We start from the raw sequence: 20,685 nt of genomic DNA, 5'->3' as shown, positions 1-20,685 counted from the left end.
ATAGTTTCCTACTTCTTCTTTCCTCCTTTTCTTATATATTGGTACTATTATTCCCTTTCTCCATTCTTCCGGATATCCTTCTCCGTTCCATATTCCATTTAAGCATTTTGTCATATCTTTTATCAAGCCTTCCGTGCCTTCCACCCAAGCTTCATTTGCTATACCATCTTCTCCTGTCGCCTTTTTCTTTTTCATTTTTCTTATTACCTCTTTTACTTCTCTTTCTTTGATTTCTTCACCTTCCTCTCCTTCGCTGTCTTCGGTTTCTTCCCCTTTACTTTCTTCCTGTTCTTTCTCTCCCAGTTGTTCCTTGAAGTGCTTTATCCATTCTTCTTTTCCTATATTTTCATCTAATCCAATTCTGTTCTTCCTATTGCTATTCACTTTATCCCAGAATTTTCTTCTCGTCTTATCTGTTCTTATTTCTTCTGCCAATCTTTTCCCTTCCTCTTCTTTTGCTTTTCTTATTTCCTATATTCTCTCTTTGATTCTAAATATTTGCTTCTGTCTCCTTCCCCATTTCTTACCTTTTTAATTCTGCCATCACCCTTTTTGCCTTACATTCTTTTCTCCACCAGCTTTTTTTTGATCCTTTTTTTTTCCTTATCTTCTTTTTTACAACTGCGTTATTCACTCTATTTTTTATATCTTTCCATTTATCTGTTCCCTCTATTGCATCTATCCATCTCTGATACTCCCTTATACCTTCTTCACTCCAGTCGTCTATCATTCTTTCTTCCTCTTCTTTTCTTTCTTCCGCTATTTTGTCTCCCAATTCCACCTCTATTGGTAAGTGGTCCGACTTTACCCTCTCCTTTATTTGAACCTTTTTTATCGCCTCATCACCTTCCTCGTTACCTACTACATAGTCTATCGTTGACATTCCTCTCGCTCCTATATATGTTATTTCTCCCTCTTCATCTCCTTCTTTTCTCCCATTCGTTATCACTAAGCCCATTTCTCCTAGCCATTTTATCATTTCTTCTCCCTCTGCGTTTAACACTTTATCCTTGGCCTTAATTTCTTCTAGTTTTTCTTCTGTCTCCCATTCCCTTCCTTCGGTTCCTGTTCTTGCGTTGAAGTCTCCTCCTATAATTATTGTTTTTCCTCTGTTCTCTTCTATCTCTTCACTTAGGTATTCATAGTTTTCCTTCTTCTCATATTGCATATATACCGATGCTATCATGTATTCCTTCCCTCTGATCTTTATTTCTCCTACTATTACCTCACTTGTCCTTTCTTTCTTCCATTCAACCTTATGAATAAGGTTGAATGGAAGAAAGAAAGGACAAGTGAGGTAATACAAGTGTTCACCTCTCTCTTACCGCCATTATTCCTCCCCCTATTTCTCTCCCCCTTCTTCCTCCTCTTCTTGAATCCCTCCACTCTATACTGTACCCTTTCAGTTGTTTCTCCACACCAGTTCTTGCCCCTTGGCTCTTCACCCAGGTTTCCGTTAGCCCTATTATGTCGAATTCCCTAACATATTCCCAGTCGTCTTCCTCCATGTTCCTCACCCCCGCCACGTTCCAGAATAGTATTTTTACTGCCTTCCTCCCCCCTCTCTCCCTTCTCTTCTCTCTCTCTCCTTTATCCCTATTGCTTTCGAAACCCTTCGAACACCCCTTAAGAAAAGGGGTGTTCCTACCTTTTTTCCCTCTCTCTCGCTCCATCACCATTCTTCTTCCTCTGATTTCACCCCGTTATGCCACATCTTTACCTCTTTACCTTTACTTCTTATTTCTTTCGCTTTCCTTCTTACTTCCTCTCTTATCCTTCTCTGCTTCCACGTCCAGTCCTGATCTATGTATATCTTTTTCTGTGCCAAATTCTTTTTCTTCTTCATAATTCCTTCTTTTTGTTCCCATGACGTGCATCTAATTTGCCACATGTTTTTTCTTCTTTCTTTCCGTTCATCTCTCTCCATTGTTCCTCCTATTCTTCTCAGATTCACTATCTCTCCTTTCATTTCTAGTACCTCCCTTAACCAGACCTCTGCCTCCCCCTTCTTTTCCCATCTTAACTCACCCTCTAGGTCTGTCACTATTATATTGTTTATCCTACTTTCTCTATCCATTTTTTCTCTCATATGCTCCAATTCTTCCTTATTGCCTACTTCTGTTCCTCTTTGCTTCTTGTTTCCTCCTTCTATGCTTTCTTTTAGTTTCACGCATTCCTCTTCCAACTGGTCCATCTTCTCTCCCCATTTTTCCTGCAGTTTCTTTTCTCTACGTTCTGCTTTTTCTCTTTCTTCTTTCATCTCTTTCTTTCTTTCTTCTCTCTCTCTTGTTCTTTCCTAACTTTTCCTATTTCCTTCTCCCACCTTTCTTCTCTTCTTTTTCCCTCTGCCTCCATTCTTTCCATTTTTCCCATTATTTCTTTAAATATTTCTGTCCATTCTTCCCTTTCTTCCTCCCATATCTCTCTTAATTCCCTTATGTCTGTCCGTATCTTTTCCATTATTTCTTCTGCACCACTACTTTTCCCCCCTTCTCTTATCGTGTTGTCCAGTCCTTCTCCCCCCTCCCCGTCCATCTCGCTTCCCTCGCTCTCACTCTTGCATCTCTTTGCCTCCCTCATTTCTCCTCTAATATTCTCCCTCAGCCCCTCCCCGCTCTCTCTCCCCCTCGCCACCTTTACTCTTTTCTTCTTTTCCATCTCTGGGCCTTTCTTATACAACCTTCCACCTTTATCTCTTAATTTTTCTGTTGTCACAAATCTTTCCATCCTATCTCGTACGCCTTAATTCGATTATCTATAACTACCCGTGATCCCACCTGTATTCCCTGTCTTACCTTTTCTGTTTCTGCCTTTACTTCTTACCGCCCCTCCTCTCTGCCTGTCTTTCCCGCATTCTGATTTTCTCTCTTAACCTCAACTTTTATTTTTTTTCTTTATTCCTTTCTCTCTGCTTTTTCCTGCTCCTCTCCTGGCCTCGCTCTCTCCTCTCCACTCCTCCTCCACCTCCACGCTCTTTTCACCTCTATTTCTCTCCTCAAACACTTTTCCTCTTTGACTTTCTCACCAAAACTCGCGCTCACATCCAAGTCACGTCCACACTTCCCTCAAGTGAAATCTAACCCCTTATCGCGGAATATAATAAATACGATAAATATATCTACTTAGTTCTCTGTCAATATTAGAAGTTGTATTTTTTAGTAAACATACGTACATTGAATCATAACTATTTCTAGTTTTTATTGATTCCTTTTTAAGTAATATATGCATTGTAATGGGGTGAATTACCATAACTGTTGCAAATCAGATTTGTATAAGAACAATCTCCCACGATGTTAGCAGAGCTAACCGCCGCTCCGTTAATCACGTATGATCATACGTGTATTTAGCTTTGCGATTGATAGTTTCGCTCTAATGTCTTCTTTCCAATACAGTTCAATTCACCTTTAGTCACCTGACTTTTGACACAAGTATTATCCTAGATGTACGAAGACTAATGTTTATTTCTGACTACTCCGTAGACAAAATCGGTTTAAAAGATTTTAGGAAATGAATCTGTTAAATTAAAGGGAAACGAAAGAACGTAATGCTGCGAATAGAAAATAAACCTTTTATAGGATTATTAGTTACAGTCTTTTGTGGGCCGAAAATCTTACGCACGAGTATAAGATCAAAACTTATCCTGGGAGAGAGAGAGAGAGAGAATACAAAATTCTTCCGCGAACTAAAACGCTCGGTGCGAATACGAAAGGGGCAACGGTCACCTACAAAAATACGCTCGGAATTATTTCGTCGCGCTGAAATAAGGTGGTGCACCTACCTTGCGGTGATCATCCGTAATTGATTAATTATCGTCTACAATTGTAACTCCTAGGTGATGCTGCTGCAGCTCTGTCCTGGCTACCGTATCGGTTGCAGCTCGTCCACTCTTCTCTGCTGCTATCTCAGTTATTGCTTTTCCTCGCGCCTCAAACTCACACCCATTCATGTACCAAATAATGAACCAAATCTTTCACTCGGTAAACGGCAAAGAAAATACACGAGGAAATTTAGCGGTATTTCGGTGAATAGATGAGGCTATACTAAAAACTGAAACTTGCGCTCGCCCCCTCTCTTTCGTAACCGTTTGCTCTAGCGCTTCGAGTATTGCCGAATCGCGAACGTATCGATTGTTCGAATCGACTACCGTTGCAGAATTTTTTGATTTTCGATGCAGAAAATTAAGTTTACACTCTGATATGAGAGAAAATTAATATTTAAAATTTATTAATCAAGAATTATTTCTCAAATTATATTATAAACAACTAAATTGAATAAAATTTCAAAGACATTATTACAATGTACCTTTATTCTTAAAAAATTTTAACAAAATCATTTATATGTATAGCAATAGGAATGGTATTGAGTAAATTATTTTCTCTATGCAGGCGATGCATTTAGTTTATAAGGCTCTTGAGAAAAATACTGTCCCTAACATATTACCAATGGAGTTGCAAGATATTAGTGGTTACAGTTCTACTAATACTGATATAATGTTGAAAACGGTTAATGCTGAATTTACAAACTCATCTAACGATGCTGTCGGATCAACAAAGGAAGAAATAAATAAGGTATGGAGTTTTCATTTCTATTCCATCTAAACTTTTTTTAAAATCATTATAACTATGTAAAATACAAGTCTACAATAACAAGAAGATTAGGATTTTTCCTATTTTTATATTATTAAAATTTTTATTTTCCTTCATACATAAATGTACATGTATTGTAACGATTACTCTCGATAATCGCTGTTGCGTGGTGAGAACGAGTAAATCATAGAGAGCGGAGAAAGAGTGACGCAAAAGTAAGTGAGGAAGCTCATCAGGAAATCGAACAGGCGCGAGGAGGGGTACAAGTTCGAACCATCCGACAGTATGAACTAAATCTAAACTAAAGGTTACGCGCGTATGGATAGCTTAATGGAAATTGGACTTTCAAAGGTCTAGAGGGATACATTGATCGAGCATACGAGGTGACAGAGGAGACCAGAGACATACCGGTGACCTTTGTGGCCATCAACAATTTCCTCAATTGAAAATTAACGAGGAATATAGCAGCTTGTAGATGGAAATGGTCATTTACACGTGAATATATAAGAATGAACTCAATGGAGTATTCAGACAAAATTTTATTAAAACTCATTTGGGACTATTACAATACAGACACGAAAAGAGATTCAAAAAGTTTGCTAGCTCCTACCTATATAAAAAGCTGTGAATAATCCAAAATCAATTATTGTTTTAAACGTAGATAGCATTTATTATATTTTTTCTTTCATATAATAGACGACTCATTGAAATTATTGTTTTATAACGGTGTGTTGTGATTCATTATTTCACGCGAAAGGCCGTAGTTAATAAATCCACTTTAAGTTCCCCGCTATATTGTATCAGGTCGAATTCCGACTCTTTCGAAAAATATCTTGTAAGAGAAGTCACGTACAACCAACATCAAAGTAGAGCAGAACAATTAGAAATTGTGCAGTAGCGGAGAGATATTAGTCGAGCTGACTTGCGTCAAGTTTCCGACCTTCTCATGCTTCATAAGAACGTGTACATTAACAATCCTAATCTGCAATAAGCAAGGTGGAAGTCATGATCGTGAACTTTCGCAACCTTCCAGGGAAGGCTCCAAATTCGCAGTGAATCTCCGGTTTTGATTGTTTCTGATGCCATTAGTTTTCCTTTAGTGGACTATGAAGACCGCGAGGACGAGTCCAGTATACTTGAGTAGGAGTGAAAAACATTAACATATTCCGCATCTACCGCACGGAGTGAGTTCGAGTGAATCGAAATCGTCCAACTAATGATCAAGGGTTATTTCAGGTGTAAAAAGCTATTTCGAATAGTGCGAATAATGTATATCGCATTGAACAAGCAGCTCTGAGTTCAGCGAGTGGAGCGAGTGGTACCGTTACCTAATTAACCGACGGCGGTTCGACTGTCACGTACCAATATAACTAAATGAGTGTCGCCATTGCCAATTTCGATACCCGGAGAATATTCGATAATTCGATTTTATCGGGAGATGATACGGACACAGATGAATACTTCTCTAATAAAAATTTACATTTAAACTTGGCAATTTACCCACGAGTTTGCGAAGGACAACTAGCGCCCGCAACTTATAGCGTGGAAGAATTAAGGTAAAGAAAGATTTTACAGTTTCTCGAAATATTAAAAATCTTGTGCAAATTATTAAAAAGAAAATAATGGAACTGTCGTGATTTTAAACATTTATATCGGATCGAGCAAACCCAAATAATTTTTCTTTATAATACACGTTATCATTATCCGGTGTTTCCATGAGAATGCTCAGTTCATAAGCAATTACAGCAAAAACTATTTTCTAAACTAAAAGAAAAAACGTTAAATCAAAACAGTATTCAAGTTCATCAAAATTCAAATTCAAATTTAAATGCCAAAGTCAAAAAAATTAGACCAAATGTAATGTATACACAGGTAATATCAAAACAAAACGATTAGAGTGAGTTAGAAATATCAGAACAAACACTTGTTCAAGCAGAGCTAAGCAGACATACTACAGAAGTAAACACAAATAAATACCTATACAAACGATATCTTTTTTTGAATAATCTTTTTTCTTTATTTTTTTAGGTTATTTTAGTGGATGTGATTTACTGTGTTTTATTTCTATTTATTGTAATAGATTATTTGTTAATAATTTTAGTTACTTTTTTTTAAATTCTTTGGCTATTATGATTAGTAGATTTCTTAATTTGAAATAAATCATATTGTACTATTACGAAAAAAATCCAAAATTATTGGAAATAACAATATTTTATCTACAATTTCTTTTACACATAATACAGTACGTTAAAGCTATGTGACAAATTTAACTCTAAAGATATAAGTTGATACAACAAGTTATAAAAATTAATAACACTTTTAGAAAGAAAAACGTAATTTATTTCATTTATTAGTAATTCATAAAATGATAATTTATATATAGAAACTAAAATAATTATACAATAATTTATGAATTGGTCTTCTTTTTCTACTGCAAGTGTAAGCAGAAATAACAATGATACAACTTTAATTGTAAAACAGTTCAGCATATTGTGTAGTACTATTAGTTATGGTATTTAGTTTGTATAAAATTTTTGTCTGAAATGTCAATTTTCAAAAAATCGATAATAGAGTTGCTCAAAATGACTGAATATTTTTCTATTTTTGGTCTAGCAAAACTTATCTATACTTATTTTGTAGTAATTACGATACCCTTTGAAACAAAACTAAAAAAAGGAAAATGTTGCACGATGGCAAAAAAAAATCATTTTTTTGATAAAAATTCAAACTCATTTTTCTATAAAAAGCTCACCTCTCTTTTTTTCTTTATTTTTTTTTGTTAATTGTCATTAAACTTTCCAAATAATATAAAAGCGGTAGAGTATTTTTTATTTTAACAACAAAAAATACTTTAAAAATAAATTTTTTTTACTTTTTCAAGTAAAAGTGACAAAAAGTTTAAGTATATGAAAATATTGATATTGTTATTAAATCTAATATTTTTTTGATATAAATATTAGTATTTTGAAATATCAAAGATGAAAAATTATTTATAGTCTTCATTTTTCACTTAGAAAATACCTTGTCATGACAATTATTTTTCTTAAATAAGTATCAATCTTGGTATTATCGTATTTTTTATGCATATCTATAGCACGTTTATTTTGGAATTCTATAAATAGCTTGGAATTTACGTTAGCACAGCCTCCAATCTAAATAGTGTACATAACTTAGTTCATGCACAGTTATAAGAGAAAATCATAATTAATACAAATTTATTTCATTTATCTACTGTTTTTTTCGTAATTTACAATGTATAGGGTCATAGGGTCATTGGCTCATGGGATCCAACTTCTAGTTTTGGGAACGGCAATCGAAAGAGCGAGAAATTTTACATTTAAAATTGTACTCACGTTATTGGATCATTGAGTTATTGGATCATATATTCTCTTTAGTAGGTTTATTAGGTTATCGGATCATATGGTCATTAGATCATGGGGTTCCAAGTCTTTAGTTTTGAGAATGATAATCAAGAGAGCAAGAAATTATACGTTTAAAATTGTACTCACGTTATTGGGTCATTGGGTTAATAGGTCATTGAGTCATGGGGATTCAAGCCTCTAGTTTTGGTAACAGTAATCGAGAGAGCGGGAAATTTTTATTATTTATTAAGGATAGCGTAGGTATAAAAGCGTAGGTATTTTACGTTTAAAATTGTACTTATGTTATTGGGTTATGGAGAAGTCACTAGATGTTTTATAATCATTTACTGAAGATGCACATAATTCCATCCGCAATGTCTCTCAAGAGCATGATTAGTAAATCTTCAATATGTAACATACTCAAAAAGCGAAATTCCACCTTTAAAAAGTAAAACTTTTTCACAAATTGAGAGAAGACGACTTCGATCATCGTGTTGAATTTTGTGAAGATATAATGGTACGCATAGATGATAATCCTATCTTTCCATCCAAAATAGCCTTTCCAGATAAAGCAACTTTCCAACTTGATGGAACATAGAATAGAGACAATTCCAGATATTGGTCAGGTGAAAATTCTTACTGGATGCGTGAAGATAAATCACAGTATCCGCAGAAATTGAATGTTTGGGCAGGAATCCTGAACAACAAAATGATCGGACCATTTTTCATTGATGGTAACTTGAATGCTCAAAAGTATGAAGCTTTGCTTCGTAACCAAATAATTTCTGCAATTAGAGAGATAGCTGGAGATAATTTTGAAGAGACGTTCGCGCTTACTTAGATGAGGTATTCTTTGATCGGTAGAAATGACCGAAGGGGCACAATTGCATAACCGGCCAGATCATCTGACTTGACGTCTCTAGAATACTTTTATTAGGTTTACCTGAAGGATAAGGTATTTAAAACGGAATCCCGAGATTTATATAAAATACGGCAAAGAATCGCAGATGAATCAGCCTTCATTTCCACTCAAATTTAAAATACTGTTACCGATTTTTATCATCATCGTTTTGCCTATTGTTAAGAGGTAAATGAACAATAATTCGAGCATTCGAAATAAAATGCTATACTGATTAATGCTAGTCATCAAATACGAAAGAGAAGGGGCCTAGGTAAATCTAGTACTCGGAATGTAAAAAGCAAGGGGACTCTCCTAAATGAAGTACTACGAACATGAGAGGCAAGGGGAATTACGTAAATTAAGGACGCCAAAGGAAACAGATTTTACTATGTCCACGTCATTGTTTTTAGGTAAAGCTATATGTAAAACTAATGACCTTGAAGGTCACGTGTACCTAGCTCATACTTGGATGAAACCTAAAAACCTTCAGTTAATCTTGAAAATCTTCGTTGACCCAAAACCTAGGTACAATATTATACGTAAAATTTCCCGCTCTCTCATTGACTGTTCTCAAAATTGGAGGCTTGGATCCCCATAACCCAATGATCCTATGACCCTATAACCTACAACCTAAGTAAATTTTTAAATGTAGAATTTCCGGCTCTTTCGATTGCCGTTGTCCAAAATAGGGGTTTCTGTTTAAAAAATATAATTGACCTTGAAATAGGATTGAAGGACACACTCAAGGTATAATTCAAGGTTATTAATTGATTCCTTATGAAAAGTTATCCATAGAATGACTTCAACTTTTTCAAAATAATAGTTTACTAGGCAAATTTTTGGGTGTTTCGTAACTTTTTGGACACTTTGTGTATATATATATATAGTTGTATTATGACGAGAGCAAGCGTTACGCTTGTTCTCATCAGTGTTTTTCCCCATTTCCCCCTCTCTCATCAAGGCACGGTAGCCAGCGTTGGATACATTTAGAATGCGCTTAATGTATGGCCTTTGTTTGCAGCCGACGGAGATCGCTGAGCAAGACCGAGCCAGCCTGACACCGTAAGAGAAGGACCATAGAAGCTGTTAGAGAGAGAGAGAGAGAGAGAGAGAGAGTGAGAGAGAGAGAGAGATTAGATTAGATTATATTAGTATGTTTATTGCGCCAATGAGGTGGAACCCCGTCTGGCAGTTTGGAAAATGTACAAATCAAAATAATAACAAAATTTAAACATGACAAAAGAAGAGATGCAAGGATAAATAGTAACGCATTTAACTATTTGAAGAAGATGAATTACGTGAAATTGCGTGAGTAGTATGTACGGTGAGCAGCGAATTTCCAACGGCATTAACAGTAAAATACTAAGAGTATATATGTAAAAATAAAAATAGAATAAAATATGTAAAATATAGTAAAATAAAATATATAAAGAACAATATAAATGAGTTAAAACAGATAAAACAACAAAATTAACAATAATAAAAGATGAAAAATAATACGAAATAATAAAGACAATAAAAGTAATAAAGAATAATAAAAATAATAAGAACAACAAAAATACTAAAAGTAGTAAGAAATAATAAAAGTAGTAAGAGTAGTAAAGACGCGAATGGCACCTGTTTTACAGAAGGACGATCTGAAAAGAGGAAAGGTATAAAGGTGGATCGACGTGTATTTGGCTAGAAAACAACCATTCAATTAGCTATTTCATGAACCATTGGTCGATAGAGGGGTAAGTGTGGGACGATGGATAATTTTGTGAGAAAGCGACTGGATTGACCCTGTTTGGTATGCAAGTGTAATCGGACAGTGCCGACACTGGCATTAATTTTTCGCGAGTCCCCCTCTCAATCCATGCTCTAGCCTCATAATTTAAAAATAGATCACGAGTCCAATCCTTGAAGTCAGGGATCCGATCGATGGAGAACAGGGTCACACTCAGTGAGTTTAGTATTCTATGAGCAAGGATAGCAAAGGAATGGTTCCAAGCCTCAGTTCGAGGGGTCTTGTATTCAAACGCCGACGGCGGGTGGCGACCCAAGCGCCGGATAATGACACCATCGAGCAGGACGGACAGGTTTTTAGCCAGGTAGTGCGGCGATTTTCTGGACACAACAGAGTAGGCCAGAACGGTAAGGGTAAGGGCTCTATACCTATTTGGAGTAAGAGATAGCCAGCCTAGGGCTAATCTATGGTGCGTGATGTGGCTGTTTAAGGATAGCGTAGGTATAAAAGGGATCCATCCAATTACGAAGCGTACGCAGGCGTTTTGTGCAACTTGAAGCTTAGACGAGCGCTCTCCATCAAGCTAAATACAAACCACTGAGAGGTAATCGAAATGTGGGAAAACGAGTTGCTCGACAAGAACTTTTCTGAGGGTAGTCGAGAGAGATTTCCTATGGAAACGAAGTGTAGCCAGACAGCTGTATGCCCTCCTCGTCACGCTTCTAACATGTTCGGACCAATTTGACGTGGGAGTAAGTGTTACACACAGGTTACGAGCACTGGTAACATAGTCGAGTGGAACCTCGTTGATGGTGATCTTCACGATGTCATTCAAGTTGATAGCCCTAACGTACTGTTCGCTGCCCAGTATCATGACCTTGGTCATGTGAGGTTAAGGGAGATACCGTTTCCTAGTGCCCAATCCGCTATAGCCTGCACATCAAGCTGCAGCCTCCCCAAAGCCTCCGCAAGGCTGCCGGGATGAGATAGTGAAGATAGACCTGCGTGTCGTCGGCATAAAGCATGTAGTTAATGTTGGGAAAGTGGGTGTTTAGTACGGCTGGGGAAAAAAATTGAAACGGGGATGGAAGAGCGCGCCTTGTGACTCCCAAGTTTCGTAACTTTCTCCATCTGGCCTTGCTGGTGCCTGCGGAAGACAGTCTGCTTGAAATGCAAGAATTTTTTGCAGAGTCGAGGGCATTTGAGACATCATTGCGTAGTCTTCGATACCCAGCGACGTCACTGCCCGAGTGGAAGGAGGATGCCAGTTTATAGGCAGCGTCATGCTTTTTCATAAGAGCGAGAATGCTCGGAGTCACCCAGAGTTTACGCCTAGAAGACAACTTGATGCACCTGAGAGGGGCTACCTCGTTAAAGGATTTTATGAGGACTTCAGTGAGAGAGTGCACCAAGTTGTCAAGGGAATGCACGTCGGCATCGATCGACGGGTAGAAAGAGTGCTGCAGTCGTGCTGAAGATTTGTCGACCAGACACGAGAGAAAGCTGCTGAGGGTCCCATTTAAGGCCGCTTCGTCCACCCGATTCAAACCGCGGGACCTAATGACTCTGATGATATGTTTGTTAGTAGCGAAACGATAGGTGAGCGAGATGAAATCATGGCCAGCAATAAAAGGAGTATCAGATTTTCCAAATGTCTGGATAGCATTTGGGTCTTTGACTATGAAGAGGTCAAGAGTAGTATGGGAAGGGGGATTTGTATCAAGATAGTGATGTGTGGGAGCAGTGGATACGAAATGGAGGTTGTGTAGGTCAACGAGAGATCTCAAAGCTCGGGCATCCGACAGAGAGCTGGAACTTAGGTCTGCGTTAAAATCACCGGTAATGATGACATTTCCGTACAGAGGGAGGTAAGTGGCCAAGTAGTTGAAAAAGTGTGTGGGAGAGCAAGCAGAGGGACGTCTGTATACCACCGCCATCAAAAGCTTGGTATTGTCGGACTTTATTTCACCTAGGATGAATTCAGGCGTGTTATCGAAAACTGGATCTGAAGTAGCTAGGAAACTGAATTTAAGGTAAGATCTGACGTACAGACTAACCCCGCCACCCTGCTTTCCAATTCGGTCAAGCCTGAAAAAATTGAAATCGGGGAGAGAGAGGTGTGAGTCAGAGATATCAGGTGAGAGAAAAGTTTCAGTAATGGCTATGACATCAAAATGTGTAGAAAGGGCTTGTGCTTCGAGAAGAGCAAAGTGACAGGGGGAATTTAGTCTGTTTATATTGATGTGGCCGATAACGAAGGAAGCAGAGGGCGGGGTATGGTCCCGGATTAGTTGCTATCATGGACCAGAAACTGGAGGAGATAAAATTGGAATGGCTTGAGATAGCTGAGCCGGAAAGACAGACACTGTCGGGCTAAAACAACCGTCTGTTATGGTAAGTTGCGGAGCCGGGTTTTTTGGGATAAAGGCAGTAGGTCGCGATTTGACAACCTGGGGCGCGAAGTTGAGGTTGAGTGGAGCGTGTCTACGAGTGCCGATCGGAGTGGCAGCCACTGACATGGCACCAGAGCGCGGAACGGCCGGGGCAGGAGGCTGACCGGGAGGCAAAGGCGTGCAGGTGTCAAGGTCACTCTCCGACGTGATTGGGATCGGGGTGGAACGTGTATTCTTCCGCATATGGACGACCATACCCGAGACGAAAGGGCGCGCGAAACCCAGCTCACGACTGCGCGCAAGCCCCTTTACAAAGAGATTGTGGATCGGGTGCGGTAACAGCTGGCGGATGAAGACGGGATTTCCGTGACCGCACTTAAAAATGTCCCTCGCCGTCTTCCCAGCGAGCTTGCCCGAGCGCTCCAATATGACATCTCGCACCACCGTTGAGTCGATATGCACGACGAAAGTGGACGTAGTATCGGTCAGATTTGGACGAGAACGAGTGGCAGTCCATCTTCTGGTTGCCACTATGCGACCACCAGCGGTTGGGCAGCCAATCGCCTCAAAAAGCATCCCGGCAGCATCCTCCAGCAAATCCTGGAACCCCTGCGGTAGACCCAGAATAAGGAGCTCGGAACGATCCTTGAGACCCACTACGGACTTGAGGCTCTTCACCTCGTCGGCAACACGATTGACTTTAGTTAGAATGGAAGTCTGGGTGGCTCTGATCTCATTCCGAAATTCAGTGAATTCATTATTTACGAAGCCAGAAAACTGGTGGTTTGTCGCCCTAGTAGATGCCATGCTATCCAGCAAGTGGATTTGGTCCGTACTGGAGGAAGAAACAGTGGGAAGGGCAACCGATCGGTCAGCACTACAGAAGTCACCCCGGGATTCCACTCTCGACGTCTTCGATGGGAAAAGCTCGTAAGGTGATGCCTGTCTCTTACGGCCTGAGGTTTTGATGAAAGGCAAAGTGCCAGCTGAAGCAGAGTCGATTTGAGTGGAAGGAGGGGATTTCAACAACACGCCACCGGACTGACGAGAGTTGGCCAAAACCGCAGACTGAATAGAACAGGCACGACAAATAAAGGTCGCAAGGTCAGGGTTTGAGGTTTTACGGAAACAATGCTGATGGAAAGATCTATCACAGGACTCACACCGCAAGATATTAGCACCCAGATAACTCAGCGCTTCACCACACTCGGCGCATGAAGACAAAACCATTTGATAAAAGTGAAAGGTTTGAAAATTTAAAAACTAGTTAAGACAAAAAATAAAAATTCATAGATTGTGTCAAAAAGTTTCCCATATCTCCTCTCCGGATCTCAAAACTTTACAAGAAACTGTAACAAATGAGATAATTTAAAGGACCGATTGACACGACAAATTGAACAGTTTGAATTTCGCGCAAAAACAGTCATAAACGGGAGCTGTGAAAAGTCAGGATTTAAAAGATTTGAAAATTGGCGCCTCAGTGGCACCAACTCAGATAGTTAAGGATAAAAAATTGGCGGGAGATACGGGAGTAAAATGTTACCATTTACAAGAGACGGTAAGGGAATTCGCAAATTAACCTAGAGATGATTGAAACGCAAAAATAAATAAGTAACTTATACGCAAATATGAAATGAGAAAAAATGATTGATGAAGCGAACGCAGAATAATTACATTGCAAATTTCGTGAAAAAGTAGGAGAGTAAACGCGATTTGACACAGTTGATAGAATAAAATTAAAATTAAGATTAAAATTAAAATTGTCTAGCGTGTAGATAGCGCTGGATGAAAATACAACAGTATTAAATTAAATAAAATAAAACAAGGTGAAGTAAAATAAATATAAATTAAAATAAAATTAAAATTAAAATAGCCATCGTGATGACGAAGCGCAAGAACAAATTAGGTTAAGAGTAGTGATGCGGCGAAGAAATAAAACCGGCTATGAGGAGTCTCTCCGAGAAGATTGAAATATGTGGATTAACGGTAATAATTGTTGACACAGGTACTTAGCAGCAAAAATGTTGGAAGTGTTGCATTCGGTGAGATGTGTAGTGTGTAGTGTGTAGAGTGTAGCGGTCCTGGTGTGGAGGCTGTGTTGTTGTTTGCAGAAATGTATAGATCAAAACTCGTTATAATTGGAGATTTGATGAAGGTTATGTCGTAACCAGGCAGGCGGTTTATTCATCCACTGGCTAAAAAATTGACTAAAAGCCAAAAATTTTTGGCAGAAAGCGCAGTGGCCAGCTGGACGAACTCGCCTGCAAAAATATGCCGCTCGAGGAAGTATTAAGGAAGAGAGCCTCAAAGACCAGTGTGTCGTTACTCACCGAGAGAGAGAGAGAGAGAGAGAGAGAGACGGGGCGTTTCATACACAGGTTTAGGCAGGCGCGTGACGCGTAACCAATCAGAGCTTGAATCGCGCGCCGCCTTATAGGTAGGCTAAGCGGGGAAGAAAAAAGGGAAAGTGGAAGGTCGCTGCCGATTGTGATCAAGCCCACAGTAGGAGTTCGACAGTTTAGATAGAGCAGAGCAACAGCCTATTTGTGACGAGTACCAGTGCAACAGCAGATAGACGAAAGGCAAGACAAAGGGAGAGTAAGCGATTACCAGAGTTTGTCGCCATCACCTCGGCCAGGTGGAAGCTGTTTTGCTATCCATTCGAGTGATAACCATCCGCACGGCAGCCAAGTTTCATCGACGTTTGGCCTACAATAATTAAGGTTAAGGACCCCTCTTGTATTTTCTATCTCTCTTAGGCGGTATAGCAAAGATGCGAGATTTAAGAAAGTGGCAAGGCGTTCGTGTGCCGGTCACTTTCTGGTAATCGCATGGCCAGCGCATTCGGTTAAGTTTGCGAATCGTCAAAGCGATCGCTCGCTGGGCAATTGCGTTTAACGCAAATTAGTTAAGTCGGTGTAGCGCCAAGGTGGTCAGCCGACGGGCGATACCATTTCTAATATCATTTTGTATAGTTTGAGCGCAGATTGACCAAGTGTTGTTTTATACAGAGTGTAACAAAAGTAACGATACACCTAAAAAATTTTCCAGCTTACAATATTTTTATAAATACTGAAGGTCACTCTTGTAGTAAAATTCAACGAGGAATCCATGGTGACCTTGGATTTGACCTTGAGCTTGACCTTCAAGGTCAACTTTTTTTTCAAATGGGAAATCCTAGTTTTTATTTCAGAAATGGAAAGAACAAATCATTTTACCTTCAGATATGAACTTGACCTTGAGTCAAAGTAACCCCTGAGGATCATTTCAAGGTCATATTTGATTTTAATGACGAATTAAATAAATGGAAGAACGAATTTAAACATTAAAAAAAAGAATATTCTACGCTTAAACAACAAATGTAAGAAACAATGAATATTTTAATGCACGTAATTTAAATTATAAAAAATAATGTCTTATGCTAAAACTAAAATGTAACATCATTATTTTCACAATTTTATTCTTCAAAAGCGTTAGTAGATACAATAGAATAGTAGTAAATACAATAGATGAGTAGATACAATAGATGAGTAGATACAATAGATGAGTAGATACAATAGATGAGTACAAATAGATGAATAGCGAAATATTTCGTTATTTCAATAATAATAATTCATCATTATTTAATGACGTGTCCCCTTGCCTCTCATATTAAAATAATGCATTCTCATTAGAGCTGTAACGGAGAATTCCGGCCGTACCCGTTTGGGTTGCTCGCGACCGTCCGCACAAATTATTTATTCGGGGATTCGGGAAGCAAAAGACGTTCCCACGACTGAATAACGCGTCGAGCATAAACACGTTAAACGCACAGATTCGAAGTCGGGATGAGGAGTGATACAGCGGCGAATAAACACAACAGCGGATTAATACACTAGTCTTTAATTGTCAACAAACGATTACAATACGGCAACCTCGGACTTACACACTACGAGTGGTACAATAACAAACGCGAACGCGAAGGTGAATCGGTGGCTGGTCAGCCTGCCGATTCCCTTATCAAAACTAGATATTATACAAATGCCCGACAAACACTTTTCGCGCATAGGCTATTAACGGGTAGCCAGCAGGTCTGCTGTGCTACCAACCATAGACTGACGCCCAAACATGCAAGAAAGAGAGAGACAAGAGAAAAGTACGGCACCGACCTCGACCTTCAGCCTCTCCGACGGCTGGAGCGCTCTGCACCGTGACGTCACTGGTGTGCTCCCGACCGTATTGCTGGTATATTTGTTGTCGCCGCTATCTGTCCTCTGGCTCGTCCTCTCGCTCGCTCCACAATATTGCTGCCTCGATCTCAACCCGTTGCTCGTTGTTTCTGCCGCCTCCTCGTTGCTCGGCGCCGCAGCACGTCAAGTTCCTCGCGCGCTCGCCCGCGCACCTCGCCGGTTACCCGCACGCACCGGTGCCGGGTATCTTGTGGGACACGGCTGGGCGCGACCCAGCCTCATGCTCTATCACTCGTCCGCGCACCGGGCGTGTATCCGGAATAAGCAAACGTCGGCGAGGTCGCGAGGCCAACTCGGAAAAAACCGTGACCTTCCGGTTTATCCGCGCGCGCGACTTTCCCTGCCCATTGCCTAGCAGAGACTCTCGAAATTTTCCGTGGCGATCCGCAATTCGAGCGCTCTCTCTCTCTCTCTCTCTCTTTCTCTCTTCTTCTGCGCCATCTGCGTCGCTCCAGCAGTCAGCTCAGCCCGTGTTCAGCACCTCGCAAACAAAAGGTCCAAGCATGAGTGTGTGTGCCAAACGTACACACTCTCAGCCTGGCGCGGCGCACGGACATTTGCGAGAGCTAAACGGACGAGATCGGCCTAGCCGAGATTCTCCGTCACAGAGCATATGTTCCAAAACATTACCTTTAGCTTGGCAGAAAGCTATCCTATCATAAAAATGATCCACCGCCTTCCTTGTTATAGTATTTCAGCATCAATAAGTACTGCTTCTTGAACAATTCTCTGCCTCAATTCTTCTAAGTTTTTTGGTTGAGTTCTGTAAATTCTTTCTTTCAAATATCCCCAAAAGAAGTAATCGAGAAGAGCTAAATCTGGTGAACGCGGTGGCCACTGCATTTCTCCTCGTCTACCGATCCATTTATTAGGAAATGTTTCACTCAAGAATCTTACAACGTCTCTTCCAAAATGGGCCGGAGCGCCATCTTGTTGAAAGCAAATGTTCTCAAAATTTTCACCTGGTATTCGTCTAATTTCCGGTAATATTTCATTTCGTAACATTGTTTCATAACTTGCAGCAGTTAGATTGCCATCAATAAAAAAAGGACCAATTAATCTATTACACAGGCCGACAAGGATAAAGTTACAAAAATTAGAGTATACTTTCCCGCAGCATTTTGATGTGCTGAATCCGAATCTGGCCGCAGAATTGCTCCATCACGTCTAATTTTCGACATATTCTAACCTAAAAGTGTGAAAAAGCGGTTATTGTCCATTTTTGAGGTTATGTATCATCGTGAAAAAATTTTTTAGCCAAAAACCATTCAGACCATTTTAAAGTATAGGTCTCCACCTTTCAAATCGTGTTATATTTGTTTAGATATCTTTTTTTTTGCTGAGATATCGCATTATAAAGTTTCATAGTTTTCAAATAGCCTACAAACCATATGCTTATTTAGTATAACAGAGAATCCCATTTCACGAATCCCAAATAATTAATCTTAAATTTAAGAACCTCAAACTTGACAATCCAAATTTAGCAACTCTAAATCCAATAACCCCAAACCCTATAGATTAAATCCTACACACCTCAAACTCAACCCACCCCTACTAATCCCACCCCTTTTAATCCACAAGCAGTCAAATTTACTTAAATCTAGGGGTAGCATATAAAATAGCTTTTGTTATAGAATAACTACATCCCACAACACAATGAATTCAAATTCTTTGTTACGTATATTATATAAGCATATAGTTTGTAGGCTTTTTGAAATATATGAAACTTTATAATACAATATCTCAGCAAAAAAAAAGATATCTGAACAAACTCAACACGATTTGAAAAGTGGAGACCTATATTTTAAAATGGTTTTCACGATGCTACATAACCTCAAAAATGGACAAAAACCGCGTTTTTCACACTTTTTAGTTAGAATATCTCGAAAACTAGACGTGATGGAGCAATTATGTGGTCAGATTCGGATTCAGCACACCAAAATGCTTTGGAGAAGTATACTCTAGTTTTTGTAACTAAAAATCCGTTAAATTTTGTGGACCTGTGTTATTTATAATACAGGCCCAAACATTTAGTTTTTGAGGATATTGCGTATGTGCTTCCATCATCCATCATCCAATGAGGGTTAACTTCAGAATAGTAACAAAAATTATGTCTGTTTACATGTCCATTTAATTCAAAAATAGTTTCATTCGAAAAAACAATATTATAAAGAAAACTATTATTATTATCAATATTCGTCATAATTTCTTCGCACAATTCCATACGCCGATCAGGATCGTCTTCATTTAGTTGTTGCACTATGTGCATTTTATAAGGATGAAAAGGTATTGATTTTAAAGTTCTTTGCACAGGCATATGACTTACGCCATGGTGAAATCCTGCTCGACGAGTAGAAAGATAGGGATCTTCCACAAAAGAAAGTGCAATATCAAGTTGCGTTTGTTCTTTGGTTGCCGATCGCGGCTTATCTATTATCAGAATTTAGATATTCAAAATGGCGATTACTAAATTGCGGCCGTGAACATTTTATTTCATCAAACATTACTGAAATCAAGTTAGAAAGTTGTACTCGAGAGTTTTTAAATTTACTGAAAATGAATATATTATCAGAATTTAGATATTCAGAAACACAGACAATATTGAACTGGGAGTGGATAGGGTTTAGGTGGCTTGGATGCTCGTGGTTAGGGAATTATTCATTTATTGAAAATAAAATGTAAATCTAAACTTTTGAATGCTATCATGATTTACTAATCAACTTATTTTTCGCACACAAGCAATACTAAATTCGGGTGGACAGGGTTTCTTAATTTTACTTAAATATTTTGGTAAAATCTAGGGTGTATAGTCGCTATTTTGAATCCGCTTTCTGATATTCCATTCATTTCCCAAGTCCAATAGCTTATTCATTTTCAGCGACCTCAAAAATTCTCGAGAATGAATTTTTAAAATGATTTGAGCATTTTTGGATGAAATCAGTTGTTTACTGCTGCCATTTTTAATATCAAAATTCTGATAGCAGATTAATTTTCAAATGACCCCGAGAACTCCGAGAATAATTTTCCAAGTTCCGCTCTTTCCATTTCTGAAATAAAAACTAGGGGTTCCCATTTAAAAACTTAAAGTTGATCTTGTAATGACCTTCAAAAATGACCTTAGGGACAAGGTCAAGATCATTAGTTAATTTCATGTACCAAACCCTATAACTTCCATCTGCAAGATCATTCATAATGTGACTTACTTCGAGATTCGTCATTAAAATCAAATATGACCTTGAAATAGGTCTCTGGGGTTACTTTGACCCAAGGTCAAGTTCATATCTAAACATAGAATTATTCGCTCTTTCCATTTCTGAAGTAGAAACTAAGAGTTCTCATTTGAATAAAAAGTTGACCTGGAAATGACCTTGAAAGCCAAGCTCAAGGTATAATCCAAGGTCACCATTGGATTCCTCGTTGAATTTTACTATAAGAGTGACATTCAGTATTTATAAAAATATTGTAAGCTGGAAAATTTTTTAGGTGTA

At 38.8% G+C, this 20,685-nt stretch overlaps 1 protein-coding gene across 3 annotated transcripts in view; it reads left to right on the top strand.

Moving 5' to 3' along the window:
• Positions 1-20,685, top strand: part of LOC131675263 (epidermal growth factor receptor substrate 15-like 1) — an 875,349-nt gene that overhangs the window by 265,510 nt on the left and 589,154 nt on the right. For all 3 annotated transcript variants that reach the window (XM_058954183.1, XM_058954182.1, XM_058954181.1), the window contains one exon: positions 4,386-4,568. In XM_058954183.1, coding sequence (XP_058810166.1) covers positions 4,386-4,568 — 183 coding nt within the window. The remainder of the gene's footprint in view (positions 1-4,385; positions 4,569-20,685) is intronic.

This window comes from Phymastichus coffea, unplaced genomic scaffold (genome assembly GCF_024137745.1).
Source record: "Phymastichus coffea isolate CEN01 unplaced genomic scaffold, Cenicafe_Pcof_1.1 PCOF00018, whole genome shotgun sequence".
Classification (NCBI taxonomy): Eukaryota; Metazoa; Arthropoda; class Insecta; order Hymenoptera; family Eulophidae; genus Phymastichus; species Phymastichus coffea.
This window is presented reverse-complemented; position numbering and strand designations above follow the sequence as displayed.